General features: G+C 51.4%; 1 protein-coding gene across 1 annotated transcript; it reads left to right on the top strand.

Annotated features, from left to right (window-relative positions):
* Positions 1-2,898: 2,898 nt before the first annotated feature.
* On the top strand, positions 2,899-11,216 carry AVPR1B (arginine vasopressin receptor 1B). Its single transcript, XM_043569293.1, has 2 exons — positions 2,899-3,838; positions 8,089-11,216. Exons 1-2 carry the CDS (start codon positions 2,899-2,901, stop codon positions 8,415-8,417), a joined length of 1,269 nt encoding a protein of 422 aa, XP_043425228.1. The 3' UTR covers positions 8,418-11,216.
* The last annotated feature ends 3,058 nt before the right edge of the window (positions 11,217-14,274 follow it).

Below are 14,274 nucleotides of genomic sequence, written 5' to 3'. Positions count from 1 at the left end.
ACTTGACTGTGAGGATGTTGAGAAAGTCAAGTGCAGCTGGTGCGAGAATAAATCGGTACAACAAATTTAGAGATGAAAGTTAGGATATGGTCCTATCTGATCGAAAATTCATACATTGTACGACCCAAGAATATTGAATACCCAGTATATACTTCTGGCTGTACACCCCAGAAAACTCTCACACATGAACATAAGGAAGCATTCATAAGAATATTCATTGTAGCATTTAAAAAAACAGGAAAAAAAGGAGCTGGAAATCAATTGTAAAAATAGGGTTTGGGATAAATGTGTTATGTTCTTGTACTTGAATACGATGCGGCATTTAAACTGAATGAATTAGATCTATCCTACATACCGTCAAGGACGGATATAAAAAATAAAGCAGAATTTAAAAAGCAAGTTGTGGAGTGGTTTTTCGAGTATGATGTCATTTACGCAATATGTAGTATTTTAAAAACATGTTTAACTATATATATAGTTTTTTTTAACATTTATTTATTTTTGAGAAAGAGAGAGAGACAGAGGGCGAGTGGTGAGGGGCAGAGAGAGAGGGAGACACAGAATCCGTCGCAGGCTCCAGGCTCTGAGCTGTCAGCACAGAGCCCCACAGCAGGGCTGGAACTCACCAGCTGCGAGATCACGACCTGAGCTGAAGTCAGACGCTCAACCGACTGAGCCACCCAGGCACCTCTAAATATATATAATTTTAATGGCTATATCAAGAAATAAATGGGAGCAAGAAAATGGAGACCAGCTAGACAGCCCCTTAGAGAAATTCTGCTGTGAAGGACAAGAGATTGCTACAGCTGGAGTGTCTGGGGAGGGTTATGTTGTTTGTTTTTTCTTTTTCACAGGCAACACTAGAGATTGCCTGCAGATAGGAATGGGCCAGTAGAGACTTGAACTTATCATTCATAGAGAGCAAGAAATCCCTGAGAAGGCGGAGCCCGGGCTGAGGTGCACAAGACTATGCTACAGTATTTGGGGGCAGAAATCGTGTGAACCGTGGCAGTGGGATGGAGTGGAGATGAATTCTAGGTGTCTAGGAGATCATCTCTTCAAAAGGCGATGGTAACTGTGTGGGCGGGTATGTGGGTGACGCCAGAAAGTGTGGCATATGGTTTGATTAGAAGGTGAGAGAAAGGGGCCTCCGAGGAATCATGGACCGCGCGCTAAGGGTGTTGTCACTCCTTTTTTTTTTTTTTTTTTTAAGTTTATTTATTTATTTTGAGAGAGAGGGCAGCGTGAGAGGGGGAGGAGCAGAGAGAGAGAGAGAGAGAGGGAGAGCAGACTGCATTGACAGCACAGGGTGAGTCCGAGACAACACAGGATCTCGAAGTCCTGAGATCGTGACCTGAGCCCAAACCAAGAGTAGAAGGCGCACGCACTGAGCCACCCAGGCGCCCCTGCTGTTGTCACCCCTAATGAAGTTCTAATCTGCTCAGGAGACTGTCCCAATAATCCACCTCGTTTAGCTATCTGTCCCCGGAGCGCCGGTGCCGCTCACATACTGGGTGTTAGTCGGAAGGGCGCACCGCGCGGGCCTAGTCCTGCCTCTCCTGTCTGCCGGTTCTGCGACCTTCCAGAGCAGCCCCTGTCACTTCTCTGGACCGGTTTTCTGCCCCACAGGGTGGTTAAGTGCGTTCGTTGTTTTGCGGATGAAACACTGCGCGGGGGCGGCGGGTTAAGACGTCTCCTGCGGGATTCCTCCGAGGGCCGCTCGGACCCAGCGCCCCGGGCTCCCAGGTCCAGCCCCTTCCGCTCCGCACCTGAGTCGGATCTCCACCACCGCTCCCTCTCCACGCCCGGCCTCGTTTTTTCTTCCTCCCTGAGAACCCATGTCTTCCACCAGTGGCTGTGGCCAGAGGTCGCTACCAAGGGCTCGAGGGCTCCCTCTGGGGGCGCCACCTCGCCCACCTGGCCACCCCTGCAGATTCTGGACCCTTCGCGAACTAACAGGGACCCCGGAGCAGGGGGCATGCCCAACAGCGCTGCCAGCCTTAGGGGCCCCGCGCGTGTGTGTGTGTGGGGGGGGGTCACCACCCTCCACTCTTCGCGTGCGCACCTGTTTTGAGAGATGGTCCGAAGGTTCCAGGGTGAGAGCGCAGAAGAGGTTGTCTGGCCAGCGGGTGAGCGCTTGCTTGCGTCTTCTGCTTCTCTGGCTCCCTGTCCCTGGTCCGCTGCCCCCGCTGTCCCCCCCCCCCATCCCTCTCCACCACTCCCCCCCACCCCGCCTCTCGGTCCTCCTGTGGGCTGCGTGCGGGGGAGCCTCACTCCGCCCTTCTCTGCGGGAACCAACCGGCGCGCCCGGGGCGCAGGGCTCCTGCTGCGAGCCCATAAAACCCGGCTCCCGGGCGCTGCGCTCCCGCTGCCTCTGGTCGCTGCTCCCGGGGGCTGGCGCTGGCTTGGCAGGGTCATCCAGCACGCGACGCTGATGGTGTGGACCTCGCCTCCAAACAAGCTTAGGGACATCCGCTTTCCACTTCCAGAAAAGTTGGGAGAAAGTGACTTTGGGGTGGATTGGGAAGTGGTAGCAGCGCCCCAGGCTTCTTTCCCTTCCAGAAGCCTCACCCTGCACAGCCCCATCCATTCTTCTTTTCCTGACACCCTGTCTCCCTGAGCCCTTCTCTCTCTTCTCCCAGGTCTCCCCTCCACATCGTCGATCAGCCTGTGCTCCGTCCTTGTCTCTTTCTCTCTCCTCCCCTCTATCCCGAACCTCTTAACTATTTCTATTTTCACCATCTTCCTGCCACCCCCCTTCTCTTCTCTCCCCGTCTGAAACCTTTCCCTCCCCACTCCGTTTCAGCCATCAAACGTCTCCACTAGCCTCCACACCATCCGTAGGTCCTTCCCTCTCCCTCCTCCCCTCCCCTCCCCCCACCCCCAGCACACTCAACCATGGATTCTGGGCCTGCCTGGGCTGCTAACCCCACTCCCGGGGGCACCTTCTCCGTCCCCAATGCCACCACACCCTGGATGGGCCGGGATGAGGAGCTGGCCAAGGTGGAGATCGGAGTCCTGGCCGCGGTCCTGGTGCTGGCGACAGGGGGCAATCTGACTGTGCTGCTGACCCTGGGACAGCCAGGCCGCAAGCGCTCCCGCATGCACCTGTTTGTTCTGCACCTGGCCGTGACTGACCTGGGTGTGGCCCTGTTTCAGGTGCTGCCCCAGCTGCTGTGGGACATCACCTACCGTTTCCAGGGCCCTGACCTCCTCTGCCGGGCCGTCAAGTATCTGCAGGTGCTCAGCATGTTCGCCTCCACCTACATGCTACTGGCCATGACGCTGGACCGCTACCTGGCTGTTTGTCACCCCCTGCGCAGCCTCCAGCAGCCCAGCCAGTCCACTTACCCTCTCATCGCCGCTCCCTGGCTGCTGGCTGCCATCCTCAGCCTGCCTCAGATCTTCATCTTTTCTTTGCGGGAGGTGTTCCAGGGCACGGGGGTGCTGGACTGCTGGGCAGACTTCCGCTTCCCTTGGGGGCCTCGGGTCTATATCACCTGGACCACCCTGGCCATCTTTGTCCTGCCTGTGGTCATGCTCACGGCCTGCTACAGCCTCATCTACCACGAGATCTGTAAGAACCTCAAAGTCAAGACGCAGGCCCGCAAGGTGGAAGGAAGGGGCTGGAGGACTTGGGACAGGATGTCGCCTTCTGTCCCAGCTGCCGCCACACGGGGCCTGCCATCCCGGGTCAGCAGCATCAGTACCATCTCGAGGGCTAAGATCCGGACCGTGAAGATGACTTTCGTCATTGTGCTGGCCTACATTGCCTGCTGGGCACCCTTCTTCAGCGTCCAGATGTGGTCCGTGTGGGACAAAGATGCCCCTGACGAAGGCAAGTGTGTGTCCGTGTGGGAGGCGTGAGTGGAAAGGAGCAGGGAAGGGAGAAAGCAGGGCGACGAGAGGGTTATAAGGCCTTCCGGGCCAGGCAGGTAACAGATGAGTGAAGCAATTATGAAAGGGGCGGGGGTGTCCCTGTTTCACGTGAGAAGCTACAACTCCTGACCAGCCTCCTGGTGCTGTGTGAGTATCTTTTATGAAAAATCTCCATACTTTACAATTTGGGCACCTAATTTAAACATTTAAAAATAACATGTGGCCTTAATGAAGCATGACTGTTGGCAGTTTTGGTCAACCAACTCCCAGTTTCATACATGAGCATTAGAATCATAGAATGACCGCGTTGAAAAGAATTTTCAAATTGTCCAGGATGACAGTCTGTGACCCATGAGCTGTGTTTGTCGGTGCTCTTCCCTTTCGAGGCTGGACAGGACTTTAAACTCCTTCCCAACAACCACTTCTAATTAATTAGCATGTTGGCACACGACAACCCTGAAATTTCAAGCCTGAAATTTTAACCCCTTCATTTTGCTAATGGGAGAGAGAGGCTCAGAGAGAAAATGTGACCTGCCCAAGGCCACACAGCTAGGGAGTGGCGAAGTGAGGGGTAGAACCCAGGCCTGCTGTGTCTTCGTCTTTTTCCTTTACCCTACGCCCTGTTCATAATCCTGGCTCTGGAAGTGGTGAAGAGAGGGGACTTCCTCCTCTAGGTGAAAAACAAAATGGGACCCACCATGAAGACCATGTTCCAATTGGCACATGGGAGGCCGTGCTGTTGTCTTTTTTCTGGGGGGAGGTAGATGGCAGCCTCCTGAGCTTTAGATACTGCCAGATGGTCCAGCTATCTGGGGATGAGTGTGTACTCAGGAAGGTAGGGCTGTGTCTGGGCAGCCTAAATGTTGGAGAGTGGTGTTCCTCCTCTCCTAAGAAGAGTGCGGCATGGGGACACGTGCAAGTCAACCCATCTGGGTGTTTGTGGCTGGGGTGACTGTGTGTTCTCCAGTGCACGTCTTGTGCGTAGCCTGGGATGTATATTGGGTACAGCATGTGACTGCCCTAGGGAGGCCCTGCGCACAGGTTTTGGGAGCTGGAAGCTTCCTGAGAGTTTGCTGACCAGCAGATCCAGGCTACCAATTCCTACCAGCCCTTAGGGAGTGGTTCCCCCTTCCCTTGTGCTTTTGTTTCTAACCTCATTTTGCTCATCCTGGGACACTCTCAAGCCAAATATACTTTGCTTTTCTGGAGAGATTAAATAAGGGCCAGGCTGTTCATGAATTTAACACAACCCTGCAAGAGAATTGTGAGAATAATACCAAACTATTATGGTCCCATTTTATCCCTTCTTTTGGACATCCATTTGGACAAGAGGCTCTTTGCAAATTACCCTTTAAGCAATGAATGTATTGATTCTAACCAACTGTAGAGACCACCCTGCTCTACTCACACACAGACTAGAAGGAGAGAGGGCTTCCTAGTGCCAAGCACATTCAGTCCTTGGTGCTTAGTGGTGGCCTTCTCTGCTGTATGTCTGAGTAATCCGAGACTCGCAGAGGGGAAAACGCTGGTCCAAAGTGCCACTGCTAGTAAGAGGTGGGGCCAGGACCTGAGTCAAGGTCTTTATAGGTCAAGCATTATCCATGACATGGCTTTACTCTCAGTCCAGCTTAGCTAATGACGCAGGGTGGGGGGCAGGGCATAGTCAGTTGCCCCTTTATCAAGGAACCTACAAGAGGATGCAGACCCTGCCACCCAGCCGGTGCAGGCTCCCCTGCTTGCCTGCTGTGTCACTATGATCACAAGCCTGTCCTTTAGTACACCAAGGGCCTCTCTGAGCCAAGAGAACAGAGACAAAGTGTTACCTTACAGACAATATGCTCTCTCAGAAAAGCGGAAGCCCTTTGGGGCCCTTCTAGTCGGGCTGAGATCCATTACTTTAAACTTACTTTCCAGTACACCCAGTTCCTCTCCATAGCACGCCGGCCTCCTGACCTCCTGTCCCTGAGTGTCTGGTTAGAGTCTACCTGTCTCCTGGGCCTTGCTCCTGCCCCCCAACTCTCGGCTGAGTTTCTGCCAAGATACGGTGGCTGCCTAGGGTTGAGCATTGTGGGTCTGCCCTCAAGGGCTGAGAGGTGGAGCCTCTGTAGACTCTGGTGTTCATGGCACATCTCCAGGCCCTGCGTTGGGCCTGGCTTAGATGGGGCCAAATCAAACAGATGTTTCTCAGGCAAGGCGCTTGTGGAACCCCTCCATCCCTGGCCTAATCTAGGCACTAAATATGTATCGATAGAGTGGATAGGGTGAACACCACCCCGTTGGCCAAAGCAACCTCCCACAACTTCCGCATCATCCAGGTTTTATGTTAGCTGGGGAGCAGGCCAGGATGTAGGAAAAATGAAGGAGGATCTATTTTTATTGAGGCTGGTCCCTCCACTACGGACAGGTACTCGCCCCTTGCCCTCACTTCTCTGCCTTACATGGGTCAATCCAGACGCCTTCAGCTTCTCACCCCTGTGATCTACGTCTTCTGTCAAATGTTCTTCCCTCTGTAGCCAAACCTAGGAGCACACCTATGGGAGAACCAGAGTATCTGAAGACGTCACAGTGCTTTACAGAGGAGGCAAAGGGCTTTGCCTTTGAGTGTGTTGGTTGAAACTTCACAGAGGCACAGGACTGCTGTCTTAGAGTCAGTAGACCTGGCTTCGAGTCTATGCTTCCTTAAAGCTCTGACATTGCTTTCAATGATTCTATAGCCTCTGCCAAAAGGCAAGGTAATGCAGTGTGCAATCTACGCCTCATGTAACAGGGTGTGTCTAGCCAGAGGTCAAGGCCTGTCCCAGAAGCTTTCCTCCTGGCATGTGGAGCTCATGTAGTCTTCAGAAAGAATACTGTGTCTGGAAAAAATCTTACCAGTTTGCACTCTCCCCTTTTGACCGTCCAAGAGAGAAATTCATTTTTCCCTGCAGGATGGTCCATTCCCTGGGTATAATCTCTGAGGACACAGAGCAAGTATTCATCCAGGAAGGGATGCTTGGGGGCCCTGTACCTGGAAGCTGACCCTCCACTGCAGTTGGAGATGATGCCATGGCACCTGCAGGGCAGTTAGACTCTAGATGCCCACCCAGGTCCCCAGCAATGGCCTGGCACTGTCTGTGCTCTCATGCTCAATGACTGAGTGACAGAATGAGGGGGACTGTCCTTGAGGGGTCAAAGAAGACAGAATCCAGAAGACAGTGTGCACCTGTATCTACAACATAAATGATATTGGGGGTCAAAGGGGCCTGAGCTTGGCCTAGAATCACAGGTATTTTCCCTGCATGTCTTACAGAAGTTTTCTCATTCTAGATCTCCATCCATGAGGGGATTCAAGTTCTAGGTTTTGGAACAAAGACACTGTCTCCTATTTAAGCTGGTCCTGTCCCTCCCTGGCTGTGTTTACACCTTGAAAGTCAGCTTGGAGGGGTGCCTGGGTGGCTCAGTTGGTTAAGCAGCCGACTTTGGCTCAGGTCATGATCTCGCGGTCTGAGTTCAAGCCCTGTGTCGGGCTCTGTGCTGACAGCTCAGAGCCTGGAGCCTGTTTCAGATTCTGTGTCTCCCTCTCTCTGACCCTCCCCGTTCATGCTCTGTCTCTCTCTGTCTCAAAAATAAATAAACGTTAAAAAAAAAGAAAGAAAGAAAGAAAGAAAGAAAGAAAGAAAGAAAGAAAGAAAGAAAGAAAGAAAGAAAGAAAGAAAGTCAGCTTGGAGCAAACCTTAACTCCTACCCTTACTCTGTGCTTGCAAACAAAACCCAGTGAGGTAGGACTCTGAAGCTGGAGTCCCAGCTTCAAGTCCCAGCTGTGCTGCTCCCTTTCTTTCTCCTTCTTTCTTTCTTTCTTCCTTTCTTTTTACTTTTTTAATGTCTATTTTTGAGAGACAGAGAGACAGACAGACCATGAGTGAGGGAGGGGCAGAGAGAGAGAGGGAGACACAGAATCCAAAGCAGGCTCTGGGCTCTGAGCTGTCAGCACGGAACCTGACACAGGGCTCGAATTCATTGACCGTGAGATCATGACCTGAGCTGAAGTCCGGTGCTTAACTGACTGAGCCATCCAGGGGTCCCAGCTCCTTTCTAACCAGAGAACTCAAGCAAGTCCTTTCTCTCCTCTGGGAACTCTGTTTTGTCCTCTGCTCGGTGGGGGCCTGGACTCTCTCCCAGGTCCCTTCCAGCTCTGTGATTCTAAGGCTTCTTATGCTTCTCCTTCTGCAGATTCAACCAACGTGGCTTTCACCATCTCCATGCTCTTGGGCAACCTCAGCAGCTGCTGCAACCCCTGGGTCTCCATGGGTTTCAACAGCCACCTGCGGCCATGGCCGCTGTGCCACCCGGACTGCTGCGGGGGTCCCCGGCCCCGGCCACGCCGGCAACTCTCCAGCCTCAGCCTCTCCAGCCGCCACACCACACTGCTGACCTGCTCCAGCGGCCTGCCCGCCCTCACCCTCAGCCCCAGACTCGGTGGGGGCCCTGGGACCGAAGGGTCACTGAAGGACTCTGCGCAGGTGGATGGGGAAGCCTCCACAGAGACCGGTGTCTTTTAGGGAACACGTTCCTTGAAGTCTGGCATGCCTGCAAGGCTAGTGGAGGGTCTCTGCTCATTTCAACACTGGGTGTAAAAGCCGGGAGGGCCAAGGTTGGAGTTGGGGGAGCCCAGTTTGAGGTAGGGTGAGGGTCCCAGAAGGGCTGCCCTACCCTTGGTGTTGAAGCTGCCTCTGGTGTGTGGGCTGCCCTTATTTGCCCCCAATCTCAGAGGCTGGGAGTCAGCGAGAGTCAAAACATCTGCTTCCCTGACCCTGTGCATTCGCAGAGTGTCTGGGAACTCACCCCAGATTTCAGGCAGGCCGAGGACGGCCCTATCTGGGCCTCCACAGGGGGCAGGGACTCAGGCTGGTCTCCCACCTTGACCATTTGTCCCCCATCCTAATCTGACTAGCACACCCAGCCCAACCAGGAGAGGGGAGAAGTGAAAAAGTGTGAAAAGTATTCTGTTTCTCTATCTAGATACTGGATTTGTTTGTTTGTCTGTTTGTTTTGTAGAAGGAGGCTTCTTCAATGAAGGAAAGCGAACGGAGGTGGGTAGAGCAGATAGATCAGCTTTACCTGCTATGCCCACCTGTCTAGTGAAGGGAGATGTGGGATTTAGTGCAGCATCTATAACTAGCAAAAATTCTGCCACTGCTCCCTGTACCATCCACCTCTATAGGAGGGGTGACAGGACAAAGTAGATGCTCAGTGGAATACCCCTGGGAGGGAGTATGAGAAGGACAAGAAGAAAGGAGCAGATGAAAATGGTCACAATAAAATTAAGAGTGGACGAAGCCTCCGAAGCAGCAGGGATTGGTTTCTTTTCTTCTTCCCCGAAGGGATCCACACTGCACCTTCCTCTGGGGCCACCCAGAGGGGACATCCGTACAGAAAGTGGGGCTGGATCATGGCTCTGGATTTCCTCAAGGCTCTTCAGAGCTTCCCTACGAACCATGCATGCCGCGATGAAGTCCGCAGCCCAGGATTTGAGACTCAGCTCTGCTTCCAGGTAGCTGCATGACCTCGGGCAAGTCCCCTCCCTTCTCGGGGACTCCATCTTCTGACCTGTTAGGACACAGATGATCTGTAAGATCTTTGCCAGCTCTAAACTGTCATGACTTTGCAAGACTACACTCTATGGAGTTACAGTAGAGCCTTTCTAACCAACAGGCTCTAGAAGAATTGTTGGATTTTCATAACAATGATATTTATACCCTTTGACTCAATTCTGGTCATGATGGATCCCTCCATGGCCACACTGTCTACTTTTGGTCTCAATTCTGTGATGTTGAAGCTGGGAGAGGCAGTGGCGCGGGGAGACTCTGAGGCTTTGCCCTGTTCCTCCTCGTTACCTCCAGTGGGATTTAGATCATGGGGTGGTTTCCCCACCCTAATTCCGATTCTAATCTAAGGGATAGCCTTGATAATGGAAAGAGCATCAGCTGAAAAGTCAGAAGAACCAGATCCTGGTTCTACCACCACTGATGACCAACATGGGGAGAAGTCTGGCTTATCCTTCACCTCTGTTATGAGGGTCAAATAAGACTGTGGGTGTAAAAGTGGTTGGTAGAGGCATGAGCTCTCTACTAATGTAAGGGGCTGATTATCTACCTTGAGAGAAGCTCTAGGGAACAGATTCTCTTCCCTCTACTCCTAAGGAAGCTGTAGGGAATGACTGTAACTTTGGGCTTTAAGAGGTCACTCAGCTCTGAGAAGCCTCCTTAGGCTTCCTTAAAAGATAAGAACTCAGTAAGCAAAGTGTCCCAAGCCTTCAGTGCTAAAGAACCAGAGAGTGGGACACAGACCCGGATGGGGCCAAGGCTCAAGGCAGATGTGAGGGCCCATGGTCTCTCTTCACTGCATTCTGTTGCCCCTGTCAGTTTCTGACATCCAGCCACTTCTTCCTTGTCCATCTGTCTTGGCAGAGCTGGGCTCAGGAGCCTCCCATGGCAGTATGAGTGCTGGAGTTTCTCCTGGCCTTTGTGTGTAAGCCAGTGACCCTGCCCCTCACCCCAAATCCCTGTCCTTAGTGCCTAAGTACCGAGTAAATCATTGCTCATCATGATGACTGGGACACCAGCTTTATACTCCAAAGACCTGGGTTTGAGCTCTGCTCTCACTCCTTTTCTAGACATATGAACTTGGGCAAGTCTTCTAATCCCTCTGAGCAATGGTTTCCCCATTTATTAAACAGGAACAACTAACCTTGTTGGGGACGGGAAGGTTGTAAGACCATAAACTATAGAACACTCTACTGATGTTAGAGAAGATAACGATGCCTCTGGTGAGTGACCTCCAGGGTCCCTGTGGGAAGCAAGAAGGATGGTCTCTGCTCTCTCAGGTCAATCTCACTTCTGACAGCTAAAAACAGGCAAAATGGAACCATGCTGTCTCTGGGATAGGCACTTCTGTAAAATATTTATACATCCTGTGGACTCTGTGAAATACAGTACTTCAGTCCCTTAGAACCCATGTGGGAGCAAGGGGCAGAGGGCGGGCAGGGCAGAAGATGGCAGGAGGAGGTGAATTGGTGGATTGTGGAGATTTCTCAGAATGGTTTTTTTCTGATGTATGGTATAAACCAGCAATTTTCCAGATGTCTATGTCTGTGATTTGTATGTAAATAAGTCTTTTATTTATCAAGGAGCTCTAGACTCAGCCCAGGCTGCAGTAGCTCACTTGGGGTCAAGAACCTGGAGATGCGGTTTAAATTGACCAATAAAAGTCCTTGATAACCAGGAAATTCCTGGGCATCTTTGTTTCCTAGGAGCAGTGACAATGAGATATACAATATGAAATAAAATTTGCTCTTCTTCTTCTTTTTTAAATGTTTATTTATTTATTGTGAGGAGAGGCAGGGAGAGAGGGAGAGAATCCCAAGCAGGCTCTGTGCTGTAAGCACAAACCCAGGAACCAGGAGGCCATGATCTGAGCCACAACCAAGAATGGATGCTTAACCTACTGAGCCACCTGGGTGCCCCAGGTTCGCTCTTCTTGAGTGGGGTGGTGATGGGGAAGAGAGTTTGAGGGTTGGGGAGCCACCTTCTCCCACTTGAGGGAAACAGGAGTGTCCTGGGATTTGCCCTGGAGCCACAAGGTGGCAGTGTGGAGCTGAAAGTGGGTCCTGAGCTGACCCACAGGACAGGCTGGGAAAATCGCCCAGCCTCTCAGCTCTAATACCTGCTACCTTTTCCTTACAGATCTGGAGTCTTGGCTCTTCATTCGACCCAGTTGTCCAGAGATACCTGGACGCATGTTTCTCTGTCTCTAAGCTCATGGAGGATGTATTTGCCAAGAAAGGGCAGAGAACAAGGGCAGGGTGAGGGACTGAGGGTAGAAATTCCTGCCTGAAAATGAGTGTTTGAGAAAGCTAGTGGGCCCTCAGAAACGCAGATGAGCTGTAGTTATTATAATGTGTTCAGTTTAGAGGCTGGGACTTGGGTAGAAGGCCTTTTGGGAGCCCCTCTGGGCCCGGAAATGTGTCCTGATCCCGGAAGCAAAAAGCCTACTGATGGTGGGCATAAAATACCTCCTTACCCTATTGGGTCTTGTTGGCCAGTGATATAGTGCGGCTTATGGAGTTCTGCTGGAGTCATGGTAGGAATTTGGATGCTTGATTCTTTACATGAAGACAGGTCACGTTTATTGTTGCCCACTATATAGTCCCAGTTCATTATTGGTATGTAATCAACGATTTACTCGTTGCCAGCAGAAAATCAGCTTCTCTGCATCTTGTAAGATAAATTTGAAGAGATTTTTAATCCAGTCCACACTCATGGAGGAACCCAGAATGGCACAGCACGGTCCTTCCCTGGATGTTCCGATGACATACAACATGGAAGAAAGTGACTTCATTCTGCTGGACACTGAGTTCCTCAAAGAGGTGACTACTCGGGCGACCACTCATACAGATTTACACAGCTGACCTTCTAAGATCACGGAGGTATTACATACAACAGGGACATTTTATTTCTAGCAACACGGATAACAATGAATTTGAGGATCACTTCAAATTATTAGCTGGCCGCAGTCATCAGCTTGTTGGCCCAAACTCCTTAGGACATGAAATCAGCCCTCCCCTTTCCTTATCAGGGCAACTGAAAGTCAACGGCACCATCAAAGTTCGATCCAATCTCTGTTAGTCACACGTTCGACTCTATTTAGAAACAGCACTCTCCAAGAATGCCTTCCCTGGACGAGCGATTGGGGCAGGTGCTAATGTTAACCTCCATAATGTATTTATTTGCTACAAATGTCATAGCTTTGAAACCAATCGTAGCAGAGTTCATTACAGATCTTAATCAGATGGTCAGTGGCATTCAGATCTCTGTGCCCCCCGACATCAATTCCCTGCTCCAGGAGGCCTAGTACAAACAGTTCTCCATGCAGTTCGGTCTGGCTCAGTCCCTGGGGCATTGCTGGGGAGCCCAGCAACAGGAGCAACAGGTAGACCTGCTCCCTTTCCTTCTGCCTCTTCTCCCATCAATTTATTTTTCGCCCTTCTTTCTAAACTGAGGTCAGAAATCACCCTCTCTGGGACATTTCCTTGGATGAAGTCTGATTTTCACATTCCATACCCAATCTGCCCAAGCAGTTAGAGGCTCTGCTCTCACTGCTGTATGTCAATTCTCTTTTGTCACATGTCTGGTACATGCTCTTGCCTGTCCCCGGGACTAGGTCCTAAGTGCCTTGACCTCACCCACCTGATGTTTAAGTCTTCTTTTAACATGTGCTCCTCCCAATCCCAGGGCTTTCCAGAATCCTGCAGAAAGCAGGCACCTTTTCAGTTGTGCCCTCCCCTGGTGTGGGAGCGGTCTCAGCCGTGTCCCTGCCCAGCCTCTCTCAGAGGCATGGTAACTCTTGTGAACCTCTTCAACACACCCTTGACGTCTTTTTTCTTCTTGTTAAAAGAGATCAATAAGAAATAGAGTTTCATTTCTAGATAGAGACAGTGTTGCTGGTGTTTATTCTTCATTCTGCCTCTCTAATCAACAACATCTTTTTTTTCCTTATTAAGAAAAGCTTCCTGGGGCACCTGGGTGGCTCAGTCGGTTGAGCGTCCAACTTTGGCTCAGGTCATGATCTCACAGTTCGTGGGTTCGAGCCCCGCATCAGGCTCTGTGCTGACTGCTTGCTCAGAGCCTGGAGCCTGCTTCAGATTCTGTGTCCCCTTCTCTCTCTGCCCCTCCCCCATTCACGCTTTGTCTCACTCTGTTTCCCAAAAATAAATAAATGTAAAAAAATTTTTTTTCAATAAAAAAGAAAAGAAAAGAAAAGCTTCCTAAGATGTCTTAGTCCATTCCAGTTGCCATAACAAAATGCCACAAACTGGGTGGCCTCTAAAAAACAGAAATTTATTCCTTGCAGTTTTGGAGGCCAGAAGTCCAAAATCGGGGTGCTGGCACAGTTGGTGAGGGCCCCCATCTGGGTTGAAGACTTCACATGGGTTGTATTCTCACAGAAGGAAAGGGCTAAGGAGCTCTGTAGGGTCTTTTTTCACAAAAGCACTAACCCCACCCCCTCCATCCAACCCCACCCCCTCCATCCAATCCCACCGCCTCCATCCAACCCCACCCCCTCCATCCAATCCCACCCCCTCCATCCAATCCCACCCCCTCCATCCAACCCCACCCCCTCCATCCAATCCCACCCCCTCCATCCAACCCCACCCCCTCCATCCAATCCCACCCCTTCCATCGAATCCCACCCCCTCCATCCAATCCCACCCTCTCCATCTAATCCCACCGGAGGCCCCCCCCCCCCCCCCCCCCCCCCCGCCCTCGTCTCATTAATCCCATCATCTTGGGGGTTAGGATATCAACAGATGAATTTAAGGGGCCACAAACATTCAAATCATAGCAGGAGAGGAACAAT

The sequence above is a fragment of the Prionailurus bengalensis genome, chromosome E4 (assembly GCF_016509475.1).
Source record: "Prionailurus bengalensis isolate Pbe53 chromosome E4, Fcat_Pben_1.1_paternal_pri, whole genome shotgun sequence".
Classification (NCBI taxonomy): Eukaryota; Metazoa; Chordata; class Mammalia; order Carnivora; family Felidae; genus Prionailurus; species Prionailurus bengalensis.
The sequence above is the reverse complement of the archived record's forward strand: the minus strand, read 5'-3'. Positions and strand labels throughout refer to the sequence as shown.